General features: G+C 40.2%; 2 protein-coding genes across 3 annotated transcripts; one reads left to right on the forward strand and one right to left on the reverse strand.

Moving 5' to 3' along the window:
- Positions 1-16: 16 nt before the first annotated feature.
- afg1la (AFG1 like ATPase a) lies at positions 17-8,915 on the reverse strand. 2 transcript variants are annotated; one of them, XM_080750654.1, is made up of 13 exons: positions 8,811-8,915; positions 8,160-8,362; positions 7,971-8,022; positions 7,782-7,883; positions 6,004-6,134; positions 5,658-5,757; positions 5,508-5,566; positions 5,021-5,103; positions 4,807-4,877; positions 4,581-4,681; positions 3,524-3,664; positions 3,203-3,313; positions 17-1,270 (listed from the first exon to the last, which is right to left on the reverse strand). In XM_080750654.1, exons 1-13 carry the CDS (start codon positions 8,905-8,907, stop codon positions 1,130-1,132), a joined length of 1,392 nt encoding a protein of 463 aa, XP_080606780.1. In that variant the 5' UTR covers positions 8,908-8,915; the 3' UTR covers positions 17-1,129. The 2 variants fall into 2 exon arrangements, with proteins under 2 accessions (XP_080606780.1, XP_080606781.1); XM_080750655.1 differs by having other exon boundaries at positions 8,794-8,903.
- scml4 (Scm polycomb group protein like 4) lies at positions 8,442-16,332 on the forward strand. The gene is made up of 8 exons (XM_080750656.1): positions 8,442-8,617; positions 11,317-11,550; positions 11,894-12,023; positions 12,449-12,649; positions 13,149-13,310; positions 13,507-13,731; positions 14,272-14,420; positions 14,913-16,332. Exons 2-8 carry the CDS (start codon positions 11,323-11,325, stop codon positions 15,036-15,038), a joined length of 1,221 nt encoding a protein of 406 aa, XP_080606782.1. The 5' UTR covers positions 8,442-8,617; positions 11,317-11,322; the 3' UTR covers positions 15,039-16,332.

The raw sequence follows: 16,332 nt of genomic DNA on the forward strand, positions 1-16,332 counted from the left end.
TCATAAAACCCATTTGGAATTTAATTTCCAAAGAAATCCACAGATTTTCATTGATGCCCTCTTTCCTGGGGTGTATAAAAGTACAGTTGGACCATTACAGCCGAGTTGAGAACGATATAAGCATATAGTTTCAGCAAAGTTTCATCCTTGATCTGTACATATGTCCACTATGTAAAAGTGCAGAGTAAAATAAAATAAAAATGTAAAAGATATAATATATTAATCTTCTTGCATTTCTGCATTCCTCTGTACACGGTGTACAAACATACTGCATGTACAGTAACCACAGGGTGTCCAAAATGTCTAGAATCATTAGGAATAAGATCAGATTACCCTGACTTCATGCTAAACTTTCACTTCATCCAGGTTTGGTAACAACACGGTTACCCAATACGTCTGAATGATACTAGGTGGGTGGCTATGATTACCGCTGTTAATCAAAATACTTAAGAGGCAAGTCTGACGTCATGGAATCCCATATTTGGGCATGTCTGACCCAGAATTCAGTAGTTGAGCATGGCTAACTAATCGTGACGACAACAGCGTCACTGACAGATTTTATAAGCACTCCAGGTCATAGTGAGAGATTGGAATAGATTCCCACTATGAAGCCTTCAAATCTCCAACAGTGCCCCGCTCTCAACTCTTCAAACCTGACATCCAAAACTCTATCTTCATCGTCGACTTTTTCAGTCGACGATTCAGTTGACATAAGACTGACCACATCAGAAAGTGGACCTCATAGGGTCAGGGTGGTCCACTGCGGGTACCACAGCCTTCAAGAACCCCCAACTCCCATCAAAGTAAAAACCCTGCACCCACACTTCTTCAAGAGTAACATTCGCCATAATTCTGCTGGTAGTCATTCATACACCTTGCATTGTGCATATAGGCAGGAATCGCTGCTGCTTAAGTTCTGATTAGACACCCCTATGGCAGGCCCTGTCCCAGACAAGTAGTAGTTGTAAAGTTCTCTCTATGATTCCAGACACTCTTTGAACACCCTGTAGATCCATTCTATTTGTGCGGATTCTGCTAGATGAGATGTGTTAAGACTAGTGTTCTGTTTGGACTGTTCTTGGCAGATAGATGAGGTAAGCTTCTGAGAGCGCAGCTTTTGTTACGGAGCTTATTTTGTTGAGGTTTTTAAGCTCCTGTCGCCCTCTATCCAATACTCCTCTGTCTGCATCTCAGTGAGACGAGACACTGTCCTCTGAAAGGCAAAGACCTCCTCTTCTCCGGTGAAGATGGTCAGGTCACTGGCAGAGTCCTGTTGAACAGAAAACCAGCACAATTATTTGGAAAACTAAAGCAATGTGGTGGTGCATTTTCTAAAAGAGGTGATTTCCTTTTCTTTTATCAAGAAAAAACAAGCTAAAGGGGATGTTCACCGATTTGGAAGTGGGAGTGTGTTTTGCGTTTCTGTATCTCTTCCCCTGTGACATCATCAAGTCAGTTGTTTCTGGACTACAATGGACTACCGTCCATGTTTCCTGTAGTTCAAGTCAGACCGGCCCCTCCAGCTGATGTTAAATCACCTGGTTAAGACTGTCAATTACGTTTTCAGACTGTACCAATTGGTCAGGGAAGATAGAGGGGTGTGGTTTAAGTGTTCATTTTTATTTAAATTAATAATTAAAAAAAAATGTTATTTGTATCCTGAAAATATTAGTGTGGTTAGATATCCTCTGTTATTGTGGGAATGTCATGGTGCCTTCACTGTGGAGGTGCTGGTAGACAAGGTAATTGACACCGGAGAGCAGTCTTAACAAGGTGATTGACATCAGCTGGAGGGCCGGTCTGACTGGAACGGCAGGAAACATGGGCTGTAGTCACAGACTGTAAAAAAAGAGATGGACGAAGCTACACCCATATACTCTACAGGCAGTAAATGAAGCCTATTTAGCAAGCCTGTGCATGCCGCCATCTTTCTACATCCGGTCCTAAAAATGGAAATGGTACCAGGATTCTATTGGGTGGGGTGGGGTGGGGTGGGGGGGGGGGGGGGCACCCATGCCAGAATACTGTATAATATATACTCAACCTCAAACTACTGAATTCTTTCAATCACAGTGATCTTTACACTGAATGTCTGTGACTGAAATTTTAGTCTAGGTGAGAAAGTTGAGACATCGTGAAACCATTTATCATCAGAGGTGCTGGTGTCTTGCAAGTAGTTGCAACTGTTTGCTACTTGAGGCTGTATTCATGGGTTGCATTTGTAGTCCTACACCAGCCATCTTGAGGACCAACACAGGTGTTTTGATTAACATAGAACATTGGTTCTATGCCAATCAGACAGATTGAACACCTGTGTTGGTCCTCAATATGGCCGGTTTAGGACTACAAATGCAACCCATGAATCAATTGCAATGGGTTCACCCCTCCCCTGTGTCATGCCTTCCTGTTTGTAGTCAAGAAGACTACAAGAAGGAGAAGAACGCTCAGTGACCACGGCTATGCGCCATGACACTTTCGGTGGCAAAACTCGCACCGGAAGTTCGATGAATAACATTGGAGTCTATGAGCGCCGGCTGGGACAGCTCATGAACAAAAAAAGAATTCTGAACGATAGAGACCTTTGTTATATATATATAATCACTCCAGGAATATAAAAGAAGACATATCACAGGTATTTTTACAATCACATGCTTTTCGATGTGCACAGTACATAATGTTATTGAGGCAGCTAAACAGCGGCAAGTATAGTTTCTGTCTCAGAGATATCGCGAGATGTGGATTCCAGACAGGGAATGGTGGAGCGTCTTGCGATACTAGCTAGTTCAGAAACGTACTTCGTGCTCTTTAGATGCCTCTATGAAGTCATACAGTGTACACGTCAAAAAGCAACACAGCAGAAAACAATGTGTGACATGTTTTCTTTTATATTCCTGAGCTGAGTATTTTCTAAAGGTCTTTATCGTTCAGAATTATTTTTATGTTCATGAACTGTCCCAGCCGGCGCTCATAGACTCCAATGTTTTTCACAGAACTCCTGGAGCTAGTTTTGCCACCGAGTGTCATGGCGAATTGCCGTGGTGCCAAAAAACGCATTGGTGTCCTTTCTTGCTGAGACATTCTTTGTTTGTAGACATTTGCTGAGGGCAAACTTCTTCAGCCAGTTTGTTTCGTTACTTTTAGTAACCCCCAACCATGTTCACATGAAAAACAGGTTAATCAAGAACACATTAACTTTGCTTACCCTTTTCAGGCCCAAATCGTCCATGAGAATGTGGCTCTCATCATGATCATGCTCCCCATCATGTTCAAACATATCCTCCAATGGGTGATCAGCCAAAATCACCACACGCACCTTAATAAAAAGAAAAACCTTTTATTCAAATTCAATTCAAAACATTGCATATCTTCCAATGACCATTACAAGAACAAGTCAAAACAAACTAACTTACCATATGATATCAATACCACATGTCAAAGAAAAAACTAAAAACAAAGACAAAATGATAGAAAAAATACAATTAAGAAATTACATAAAACAATACATAACCTTGCATAATATTACCTTATGGTCATAGAAAGCATCTATGAGTGTTATCAACCGCCTGGCTTGTGATTTCTTGTTAAGCGTCAGGAGAGGAATGTGTCGAATGAAGACAGTGTCGAACAGACTAGATATCTCCAGGTAGTCACTGGCCCCTAATGGCTGAAGCATCACATTAAATAACAGCCTGGGGTCAGTTCAATTAAGAAGAGTCAATAAGGTTAGGACTTGTATTTAACAAAGGATTAAGAGAAGTACTGTGCATGTCATTAATACTGGCTAGAACAGATACACTTGCCATCTCAGTGCTATTGCTGAGATGTGGTCATTAAAGATCAGAGGTCACAAATGTCTACACCATCTTAAAGGGATATTTCACATTCAAAAAAACTTTTGGTCATTTCATTTCATCATTATTTTTTGTATTTCATTTTCCCATTTTTTTTTAAATAAATGAAAAAAGGTTATCGAAAAACACGGCCTGCTCACATATTATATTAGGATGGTATTATGAGTCACCAGAAAAAAATAATGGGTGTTTGTTACAATGGGTGTGTATGGGGAGCAGCCCTGGGCCTGATAACATTTACATCAAGTATCTAAATATTGAATGAAGCAAATTAAAAACTGTTCAGTGTGTTCATAAAAGCCTAATTAGACAATAAAATGACCAATAGTGTTTTTTTAAAGTGAAATAACCCTTTAAAGGAGTAGTTCACCCCCAAAATTACTTTTTTTCTATTGATTACTCATGCCATGGAGAGTTCAATTTTATATATTAATATTATTGAACTCTACTCTCCATGGCGTGACTAATCAATAGAAAAAAAGTCATTTTGGGAGTGAACTACTCCTTTAACCTGAAAATGCTTGTTATGGGTCTCCTTTTCTAGTTGTCTACTGGACTGATCGAATTATACAAACTTGCACTGAAACAATAAATGTTAACAGCAGCCACAGAAAGTCCTGATTGTTAGTAGATCGGCTGTTCTTGTACCGTTTTCAGGCAAAATACCTTGGTAATCGTTATATCATCATGCAATGAGTATCAGTATTTGTAATTCACAAAAGCACTTACCCTATCACACAACTCCTTAAATGTACAGTCAGCTATGGTCCCACAGGCTTTGTTTAGACCGACCTTCCTGCCATGCACATTCAGCACCCTTGGTCTCGTAACTGAGGTTGAATAAGAAAGTATTATGTAGAAAAAACACTGACGTAAAAAGTTTCAATTTAAACAAAATACTGTACGCATTTCACAAGATCTCAGAAATACTGATGAATACTGGTACTCTACTTACTATCATTCTGTTTAAAGGCCAGTTCATCAAACATCTTATCCAGTGTGGCCTCTACATCAGGTTCACTTGAGCTGGAATAAAAGGCATTTATATGAACAAAATAAAACAATGTCCATTACAGATGAAGGTTTACATGCTTACAACTGCTTACATGAAATTCTCCGCTTAACAGAGAATGGAAGCAATACATTAATTTGCATAATGTTCTATTTACAGGAAGTACAGTTTTCCAGCGGATGGACGATTCCTTTTCCGGTAATCTATTCCAGAATCCAGGCGAAGAGTTTGGCAATATTGCTGTAAGCCAGAGAAAAAAAAGGGTTCCCAATAAATAATTGTATACCGGTAATATAAGACATTAATAAATAAAGTATTCACTAACCAGAGTCACTGAAAAATCTCCCCCCTCAGCCCTGTAACCAGCCCTGTAACCTTTCATCAGTCAACTAAATTCATACTCCATTATAGCCTATATACAGTATTGAGATTCCGTGAATCATCTTTAGTGAGTCGGTTTATATGGTGTGACCGTGGTTATTTGAATATTGAGACACATTTAAGAGGCATTCTAATATGTGAGAACAACAATCTGTCTCAACTGGCTGTAAAAACTCGATGTACAGTATTTTAACAAACAACACCAACTCTGAAGCTTCTACAAAGATGCAGCCTAATGATGATATACAATTGCAACACCTTACCTGCAACACAGCAATGAAAGGCACAAAGTTGACCCTCTGTAGTCCATTTTTATACAAGTCTGAGGGAAAAGAATTGGCCTTTATGAGTTTTTAATTGCTTTATTTGTCAGAACATTACCAATAGAATTAACCCAGGAAATAATGACTTACCTTCAGGAGGACGATTAGAAGTGGCTACTACAACAACGCCATTCAAAAACAAGTTCTCAAAAAGCTGCTTGAGAACCATGGCATCAGCAATGTCCGTGACCTGTAAGATTGTGTTGTTTTTTACCCAATATGTTATCAGTTATCCTAACTTAATTGTTAGACTAGATCATATTGCCAAAACTGACAATGTTCAGAGTTCCATTCCAATAGAAGCCAGTCATACTAAAACGTCGTTTTGATGACTGACTTGTGAACTGATCTAAACCTATCTTTAATAGAAACAGTATTATCAGTTACAGTAATAATATGGTGTGTAAACATAGAAAGGTCTGTGTTAAGTCATTACCTGAAACTCGTCAAAGCACAAAAGGCAAGCCTCTTCACTAATCTCCTCTGCGACAGGTGCAATTGGGTCATAGGATTTGGCCATTTTCCCTGCTTTCCTCTTCGGCATACTCTGTTTCAGCCGATGTATCCCTACAATCAAGTGGAGAAATTAAATCCATTTTAGCCTCTACAGCTGTACCTGGCTGCAATGGCCATTTGGTCTAAAGGTGCAAACAAGCGTAGTTTAGAGGCAATAAGAATCGCAATGCAAACAGCAGGGACTGCGTGAAAAAAAGAGAAGAAAATACGGGATCTTTGTAAGAGAATTGATTCAAAAAAATTACTACGGTATTGAAAAGAGGATAAGAGAAGAAAATGTAAAGAGAAAGAAAATATTGTATTTGTGTAAGAGAGAGAAAATGAAAATGTGTCTGGAAAATAAATTTGTGTTTAAAGTCGTATCATGAGATGAGTGAATCGTTACATTCCTAGTAGTTTAATGACTAACACAGACACGTACAAAAAGAAAAACGCACAGATTCACATTAAGCCTGATTTATTCTTAGTTGTGCACCATTGTTGTGGTAGCAATATTTATAGAAATGTCAAATGTGTATTTATTCTACTTATATTCAACTGTTTAGAACAAAGTCTAAAGCAAATCTCACAAACCAAAGTACTAATTTAGATTTGCCTGCAGCTGTTAATCCAACAGCTGACATCCTTCATGGACTGTGACTTCAACTTCTACTCTGTGTCAGCAACTCAGCATGCCATTTGTCCTAAGTGAGACTACATCAGGGGTTCTCAAACCTTTTTAGGCCGTGACCACCAAAATAAACATATTTGAACTGGGGACCCCCACCCTGACAAGCACTTGGAATTGTAGGTATTACATTTAATGTGACTCGGTTCAACAGATAAATATTGTGAAAATAGCAGATTTACATGCTCACAAGTCACAACGCCTCTCGTTGCGAGTCGTTGTGAGCATGTAGATCGGTTATTTTCACAATGTGCGCCTCTTGCTTACTTAATATGTGACAGTTTTGAAAGTCCTTAAATTGTCACTTTATATAAATGTGCAGATATAATAATTTGGGGACCCCATTTGGGGTCCCGACCCCAAGTTTGAGAACCGCTGCTATACATGGTCATTTCTAACTTAACCAATCAGCTTTATTATACATGGTACTGTCACTTAGTAAAGCCTGTTTATATTTATCTCCATTTAGGGAGAGCATCTGTGTGTATACAGTAAGAGGTGTCCCATATGACACTTGAGGAGGTCTTCTGCCCCAAGCTGATGCTGTATGCCGTTTCTCTGTTGCTGAATCTTCAATAAATTGTCAACCTTCACCCTGACTGGATATTAATAGTTTCCATTATATTGTTGCGCACTGAAAATAGCATAGGCCTATATAACACTGGTCTTGTACTAGTTAGGGTATTTTTGGTGAGTGACAATGTGCAACCAAGTATAACTCAAGCTTAAAGCTAACCATTCCAATAATTAGATATAATAATAGTTACCTACTCCTCCCGCGGGGGAAATTCAGTATTTTACAGCCCAACCCAGCTGCAGTGAGCAATTAGGGGTTAAGAGTCTTGCTCAGGGACACACATCGACATTGCTATCCTGGCCGGGAATCGAACCAGGGACAACCAGGGGAACTGGTTCCCCAGGCAGGCTCCCTAACCATTCAGATATGACATAATCTAGGATCTGCCTTTTCAACAGGGCATTCAAATCAGACTTTTCCAAAGAGATTTTCGTAATATATTAGTAATACCCACTTCTATGAACATCCAACATGAAGCCGTGAAAGTGAACCCTCTTTTTCTTCTCCGTCTCAACGTGAGAATAAAACATGTCCATTACCATTGTTTTTCCTGTGCCTAGACAATACAGAGAATACATATTTAGGAACATTAAAAACTCAACTTTATTTCAAATTAATAACACTGCTAATCTCAAGTACTTACCAACATCTCCATAGATATAGTAACCTTTTGGTGGTTTAGGTTTTGTGAAAAACTGCCATGAAAAAAACAAAACAAACAAAAACCTTGTTAAATGCTCCCTGGTTTTATATGGTTTATAATCAATAATGTATATAATAAAGTATATTAGCACCATTAACAAAGTCCAGGTTATTAAATGTACCGCCATACCTTTGAAAAGAACGACGTCGGTGTGTTCGTGTACCCTCTCAGGGTTTTCCGCATCTGATCCAGCGTCTGCATCACCGCTTTCTGATGCTCATCTTCCCGCAGGATGCCTTCTCTGACCAGACCGTTGTAGTGCTCCAGTGGCCCGCTGTAGCTGCCGTTTGCACTGATGTCCTCAACCGCCTGCTGTGCACTCGCAGAATAACCTTGGGAATAATAACCACAACGACAGATCATGGCGTCAGGTCAATTTTTCCCCGGCCTCTTTCCCCTCTCACAGTATGACAAAGTGGCGTTTATATGTACGTACAGTGGTATGTGGTCAAATTTCCAGCGTTAGTCTACAGACGATGTCCAAAGGTTATCGACTCTATAGCCACTGTTAAATAAGAGTACAGACTACGTTAACCGACTAACCAACTGTACTTGGAGGAAGAACAACATCAAGGTGGCAATACGAGGTAAGTTTATTCTGAAGCGTATAGATATTCAGAGACAGAGATGTGTTGACGTAAACTAGCAGTGTTATTGGAATACAACAACAGCAGTTACTGTAGTTCACTGTCACTTAAACAACATCGTTCACTCAAAACCACTAAACGAACACTTATCACAATGTGACCACAAAGAAACTCACCAAAATAACAGTCTCACCTCGTCTGGAAAGGTCTGACAAAGCCTTAAATAACGTTCTGGAAGCATATCGTCCTTTGAACATGTATCGTAAGCCTAGTGGGATTGGGGGTGACATCTTTACTGAGAGCGGTATGCACGTCGCCATCTTGCTTTCCAATTTTGTTGAAAAGCTTTATTAGCAAAACAAAACAAAACAAACCAAACCAGGGCGTCATTGTTTAGCCAGCAGAGGGCGCTGTTTCCCTTCAGTGTACTGGCAGTCTTTTATACACCTGCAATTAGCAGCATAATTCATGAGGATCCATGAATGTAATTTAGCAATGAAAAATGTAAATTGACCTACACAGCAGAATTGAGCCAACCACAAAATATTGATTGGAACATATATAAATGATGTGGGGTCTCTGTGTTTTTCAGGCCAAGGTGTATTGGTGTATTGTGTGTGTGTGTGTGTGTGTGTGTGTGTGTGTGTGTGTGTGTGTGTGTGTGTGTGTGTGTGTGTGTGTGTGTGATATATATATATATATATATATATATATATATATATATATATATATATATATATATATATATATATATATATATACAATTAACCCAGAAGTGCCTGTGGGTTCCCTCCAAGTGATGCTACAGCTTTGTTGGCTCCATAGATTCGTTTGACATCCCGTTTAGTTTTTTTGTTTGTTTGTTTGTACATTATATTTGCCAATTTGTTGGATTCATGTTAATGTGTTTTTTTAACAAACAAACAACAGAAATGTTACTATCACACAAGAGGATCCTCTAGATTATGACATTACTACTACTACTACTAATAATAATAATACTAATACTACTACTAATAATAATAATAATAAATACAAATGTTTCAATGATCAAAATTGTTACTGGCGAGAGAAATAAAGTAGCACTGGCGATATAAAACAAAGTCCAACTGCCTACTTGAAAATGTTTGTGTGACAAATGTTGATTGATAAATATAAATCTCAAATAGATCCAAACAAGTCCTCTGGTAGTAAACTACTCAACAAGGTAAACGCACATAGGCCTACACTAAAATGCATCAGAGAGAAGGGTAGAGGTTAAAAACTCCATTTAATATTTCTGAGGTCTCAGACTTTTAAATGCATTTTACATTGTCACTAGCTGCACAAGCTCAATCTAATTAGGCCTATATATACACACACAGCTCTGAGCTTCAGCTGCAGACAAAACATAAGAGATAGCATTCAGGGTGTTACAGACTTACAGGCTTGTTGCCATGACAACAGAGGAGCCATTCTCTCTCTTCCCCCTCTCCTTCTGATACACACACTTTACTGTCCCCCTCTATTCTCTCTCTCTCTCTCTCTCTCTCTCTCTCTCTCTCTCTCTCTCTCTCTCTCTCTCTCTCTCTCTCTCTCTCACACACACACACACACACACACACACACACACACACACACACACACACACACACACACACACACACACTATTACAGTGGAATCTGCCTTGCCTTGAGATTCGTGCTCTGCTATTGGAAGCACGCAAATATAGAAAACAGAAAGGCAAAAGGGATACTCTTCAGACCTTATTTATTTTTTGATGGTGAGTGCACAATGAGCTAAGGTCATTTGTTTACATTATTCTCCCGTGGTCTTTGTGTTTGCATGAGAAATAAAATGAGAATGCAAGGTAACAAGCATGCCATCGTTTCAGAGATTCAAAGTGCATTTCATTCGCCCCTTGCGATGTGTGCCGCTAAACGGGAGTCATGCCACATGTTTCTTTCCTTGAGGCTGCCTTTTTTTTCCAAGATTAGGCTGAAAGCTGTCATCGTAATGGTAATTCATAGCTGTGTAGCCATGGTGAAGTCAATTTCACCCCCTCCCGTGGCTGCTGCTGAATGCATTAGTCTAATGAGATGTCTGCAGCCAGTGTGCCGAGCAGCAGCAGCAGCAGCAGCAAGCAGCGGCAGCGGCAGCGGCAGCAGCAGCAGCAGCAGCATAGACCTTAAAGAGACCGTGAGCACAGGCAGGGAGAAACACATACAGCACAAGATGGCTTTCACAGCCTTGTGAGGTTCTCTTTTGCTCCATACTCATCCTCTGGGCTCCTGGGACCTGAAACAATAGGGGCTTGGTTCTGAGGCATTCACAATAGAAGACAGCAGGTAATGGAAGCTCCCATGGTGTATGGTGTGTTATCATAGCAGGATGGAGGTGCTGTTTCCTCCACAGAGCTTATGCATGGCTGCCCCTTTGTGTTGTTTGATTACGGTCCTCCACTAAGTGCTCTCTCTTGTATCTCTCTCTCTCTCTCTCTCTCTCTCCCTCTCTCTCTGCATTGCTCCGCTGAGTTTTCTGCAAACTGCTGATGCTGTGTTGCTGTTGCCACCCGGTCACGCCATTAAAATGTGCATGTTATTGCTCTGCATCAATGCCAACAGGGAACTGTAATAATATCATGGGTTAGCCTATTTGGTTTGTTATGGATTAGGTTGAATGGAAAATGTGTTTTGCTTTTCTCCCTGAATGTCTCCAGCTCCAAATGAGTGTACCTGCGGCAACAGCACAGAAAGCAGACAGCAACAGTGAGATGCAATCGGCCGCAGTGACTCCCTCCTTCATCCCTAGCCAGTCAGGAAAGATACCAGGCAGGAAGCGAGGGAGACCCCCGCTCCGCAATGTCGCCAAAATGGATTTTCCAAACCGTTACCCAGAATCCCTCCCTCCCCTGAAAGTGCCAAAGAAGAGGGGGAGAAAGCCGGGCTTCAAGGTCAGCTAGATTGGGGGAAAGGGGGATGAGATGTATAGTCTATGCATACAGCTTGTTAAAAATGCATGTGTACACAAAGTCTCCATTGCCCTTCGGAGGTTTGTGGCATCCCGGTCAGTTAGCCTTTGTGCTTCTGTATTCAAATACTGCTGTATGTAGATAGCAATTTGCATTAAAAGATTATCCCTAATGTTATTGCCCTTTAACTTGTCAGTGGATGTATATCTGCAACAGTAAAGTACAAAACTGTGCTATGTATGCTTTGGTCAAATATAGTAGTTTGTCAAATCCTACGCTCACATAGACAAAAAATAACATGTGCTTTCTGTCTCTCCATCGGCAGCTGAAACCCAGGATGGTTATGACACCCTTGGCCATTTCTCCACCCAGCAGCACCCCTGAACCTGACATGAGCTCCATTCCTCAAGATGCTGCCACCATCCCCCACTCTGCCACACCCCAGGTGCTTACAGGTAAGACCGAAGACACTCGCATTCTAATTCTAAAGTGTTCATACCTTGTTGTAAAAAGGTGCCAAAAATAGCTGATCTACAAGCTCCCGCTGAGCTTTTTGATGGCTATTTTTTAGCGTATGATGGAGTATACATTTGCCATAACTCTGATGGATCCATAAAAGGGTAAATTCTTACTGGATTGTACTGTGTGGCTTTCATCTTGTCCCAATTTAGATGCAACCTTATAGTGTGTGACTTGTGTATAGCAACGTAAACAGCATAAACACTTGGACCTCATAAATCAAGCAAGCAGAGAGATTTAAGTAAAACTCTCTCTCCCATCGCTCTCCCTTATTTTTTCTCCCAATCCCTCTGACCGTACTCTCCTCCCATCTCCCTCCTGTACTTTATTTGCCCTCCCTCTACCACTTCACTGCCTCCAGTCTGTATCTACATTAACAAGCAAGCCAACACAGGCCCCAACCTGGACAGGAAGAAGGTCCAGCAGCTCCCGGATCACTTTGGGCCAGACAGGCCCTCTGTGGTGCTCCAGCAGGCTGTCCAAGGCTGCATCGACAGCGCCTTCCAGCAGAAAGCCGTGTTCACTCTCCTCACACAAGGCTACGGGGGAGAGAAGATATCAGGTATCCACTGGGCCACTTAACCACAAAGAAATGTTGAAATTATTTCAAAATTAGCTGATCTAAAAGCACAACGTGTCATGGTGTGATGCATTGTGAGCATGTAGATCAGCAATCCTTTTTTAAATTGACAAAGATTTTATTCCTTTTATGTCCGCCTTTAATGACTAAAGGCGGACATAAAATTGGGATACCAGTGTTAAAGTAATTTTAGCCAGCCTGACACCGTTGTACAACAAAAAGGGCAGACCTACAAGCTCACCATGGTAAGCTTGTAATTTTGGTGAGCCTGCAATTTTTGCCGTGTGACACCGGTTTATGAATTATATATGTGCTGTCCTTGCTGTCATAATTTGTAATTGTAAATTGTATATAAATTAAGCATATAGGCCTAGGATATCGTTTTTTATTTTCACCTATTATGGTATGCCCAAAATGGGCACGCCAGGGTTAATGTGGTTTTATTTTTCCCTCAAGTGTTCATATGCTCTGCCTTTTCCAGCTACATTTGATGGGAAACAGCACCTTCTGAGTCTCCCTGTAGTGAACAGTATCGGCTATGTGCTACGTTTTCTGAAGAAGCTATGCCGCAGCTTGCATTGTGAAAACCTCTTCAGTGACCAGCCCATCACACAGCATAACGGTGGCTCCTATCAGTCAGATGGTATACTATCCTTTTCCTTATAGATTAAGACCTCTTAAAGGGGAAATCCCTGCAGTGCTTCTACAAACTGCAATGAATCTCCTGGGAAATATTGTCACAAAATTCAATGCAAAGTTGATACCAGATCTAAAATGCCTTAACTATGAAGTATATTGCAAAGTTAACGGTTTTTGTCTTGTTTCCAACACACACACAGCTGAAACATCTATGGCTGAGGACTACCATCTAGACCAGTCAGATGCTAAGCGCTACTCGGTGGATCCAGGTGATTCTGCTTTCAGTTCCATAAGCTCCTCGTACACACCAAAGCCCTCCTATGGGTTCCGCTCATCACAGCCGTTCTCCAACGGTACTGCCCCCATGGGCATGTGCAGGCAGACGTCCAGCAGCCCCAACACGTTCCTGGAAAGCAACAGGACAGGTGAGTGGTTCATGAGAAGCAGTGTGTTTATGTGTATGTGTATTAGACCAGTGGTTCTCAAAGTAGGGCTCAGGGAGGTCCTTGAAGTGGTTCCAGGGGGACCCCAGCTAAATAAGTTAATATAGCATCAACATCTGTAGAACCACTTTAACCCTATATACATGCCATGGGCTATTCGAAAATATCCGACCTACAAGCTAATAACGTGTCGCGGTGCAATGCAATTTTCAAAAGATCTTGATGTGTCATATTTTTAATATTTTTGAAACATTTTAACAACACAAATCCTCTCTCGCGGGGGTTCCTGGCACAACATCTTTTCAGATGGTTGTCTGTAGCCAAATACATCATTAATTTGTGGGTCCTTGACATGAAAAGGTTTGAGAACCACTGTAACAGACCATGGCAGTATGACAGTTTACCGCCATTTGAGTCATCAGTGTATCAGCAACACTCTCTGCTTCCTTCCATCCCCTTCTCCCTCTGCCTCCTCCCATCTATCTATCTAACTCCCCCCTTTCTCCCCCTTTGTCCTGCCAGGAGGTTATAATGCATCTTCTGAGGCCCAGGAGTCCAAGCCCCCTCTTAGTAAGGACCCATCTACCTGGTCTGTGGAGGATGTTGTCTGGTTTATTAGAGATGCTGACCCTCAGGCTCTGGGGCCTCATGCAGACGTCTTTAGGAAGCATGTAGGTTTTTACCAATCTTCATGGAAGACTTGAAATTATGATGAATGAATGATTAATTCACCTTGTATACACATGTTATTTACAGTATTGAGAAATATCGTAGTTGAGTTGAGTTAAAAACAAACACACAGCAGTAATGCATTGCCATATAATGGCATTAAAATGATAACAAGAAAAAGAAAGATGCTCATTACCAATTCGTACCGGTGAGATAAAAAATATTGGCTCATTGAAAGTTTCTTGTTATACAAGGAGCAGAATAAGGAACAAAACATTCAAGATGACAAGTAAAGACACAATATAACTGGTTAAGAGAGAATAACAGAACATGTCGGGCAGAAATACAAGACGCCTCATTTCTCTCCTGATTTAACCAGCTAGAATAAATATCCAACAGAGCATACATGAGTGAATGTACACATACTCTATATAGCACATGTTGTGAGGCAGTACATTTCTCATTGGTTTAACACAAACCTCTGTTTTTCACAGGAAATTGATGGCAATGCTTTGTTGCTCCTTAAGAGCGACATGATAATGAAATACCTTGGACTGAAGCTGGGGCCCGCCTTGAAACTCTGCTACCACATCGATAAACTAAAGCAGACGAAGTTCTGAAAACGCCCTGAAATCATTTTCTTTCACAAAAAGTGTGGAACGATCCAAACAATACATTTCACTGACAATTTTGCATTTCATAATGTCTTGTGTTGATGATCCAAATATTCAGCCTTGTTTTTTCTTAATAGTATTAAATTAAAGTCTTCATTTTGTATGATTTTAGCACAGATTTGGAGTGAACAATTCTCAGCTTGTGGATTGTATACCCATCACACATTATGTAACAGAGGAGACAAGACCAGTGTCTAAGAGTAGTACTACCCTGGTCTCCTACTATAACTCCACAGACCTACAGTACAGCTGCACAGTAAAACATGTGGTGTTCATTGACAGTAAATATGAGAGTTAAAGGAACACTGCACATTTTACTTTGCTTGTGATGCGGTGCTTTTATTGCTTGACGAGATATGTATTATACGATGCAAATTATACTTCAAGTGTTCACATCATTTCTGTAAGCTCACAAGGTTTACCTTGTTAATTAAGTTCAAGACGCATCCATTCTTTAATCCAATGGGAAGCCGTACATTCTCTGCTATGGTGGTTTTATTATGAAGAGGTTAAGAAATCATTTTGATACTATTTTTTCACATCACTGTGTAAAAAAGGACATTTGGTTAGTGAAATAATCATCCTTTGTAATATCATTTTAGTACAAAACAATATTGCCGAAACAAGACAAATGATAGCCAATATAGAAAGACAAAGAAATTCTCTGATATACTGTACTCTCGTGATATAAGGGAGAGCATTGTGAATGTTATACAATATCTATGTTTGAATATGCAAGATTAATACAGACCAACTCTCCACTGCAAAATCCTGGGTGATGTCAATTTAACTCTTGAGAGTTTTCGGTTAAATTAACACTCAGGATTTTACAGTGTATCCCCATAGCCTATCAAGTATACTCATGACAAACAGATTTTTTAATCCCCAATGTTTATATGTTTTTAACGAGCATTAGTGTTGAAGCCGAGGTAGAGAATGACTGATAAACACCATAAATGTCACACAAGAACACCTAAAGGCTATAGTATTGCTTTTGTATGCCATTTGTGGCATACAGTATGCATCCTTTTTTAATCAAATAACCTTTGTAAGTGAATGCTGCTGTAAGATGTATTACATGTAAGCCATGCCAAGTGAGATCAAGCTAGGGTGTTTTATTTTGAAAAATCATTATGAAGAAGAATTTTAGAGTAAGCTGAGTGGATCATATTCTATTCTGGTGCTAAAGTTATCTATGTATTTGACTGTTTGCTTTTTGTGTTTGTGATATGTAAATGAA

This window comes from Nannobrachium achirus (assembly GCF_963921795.1).
Source record: "Nannobrachium achirus genome assembly, chromosome: 20".
NCBI lineage: Eukaryota > Metazoa > Chordata > Actinopteri > Myctophiformes > Myctophidae > Nannobrachium > Nannobrachium achirus.

Bases quoted from the DNA above. Each gene is read 5' to 3' on its own strand.
- afg1la (XM_080750654.1), bottom strand. From the start codon at position 8,907: ATGTCACCCCCAATCCCACTAGGCTTACGATACATGTTCAAAGGACGA. The intron at 7,884-7,970 runs GTAAGTACTTGA...TGTATTGTCTAG, and splicing joins CTATATCTATGGAGATGTTG to GCACAGGAAAAACAATGGTA. The intron at 5,104-5,507 runs GTAAGGTGTTGC...TCTGGCTTACAG, and splicing joins CTTTCATTGCTGTGTTGCAG to CAATATTGCCAAACTCTTCG.
- scml4 (XM_080750656.1), top strand. From the start codon at position 11,323: ATGAGTGTACCTGCGGCAACAGCACAGAAAGCAGACAGCAACAGTGAG. The intron at 13,311-13,506 runs GTATACTATCCT...ACACACACACAG, and splicing joins TGGCTCCTATCAGTCAGATG to CTGAAACATCTATGGCTGAG. The intron at 14,421-14,912 runs GTAGGTTTTTAC...TGTTTTTCACAG, and splicing joins CAGACGTCTTTAGGAAGCAT to GAAATTGATGGCAATGCTTT.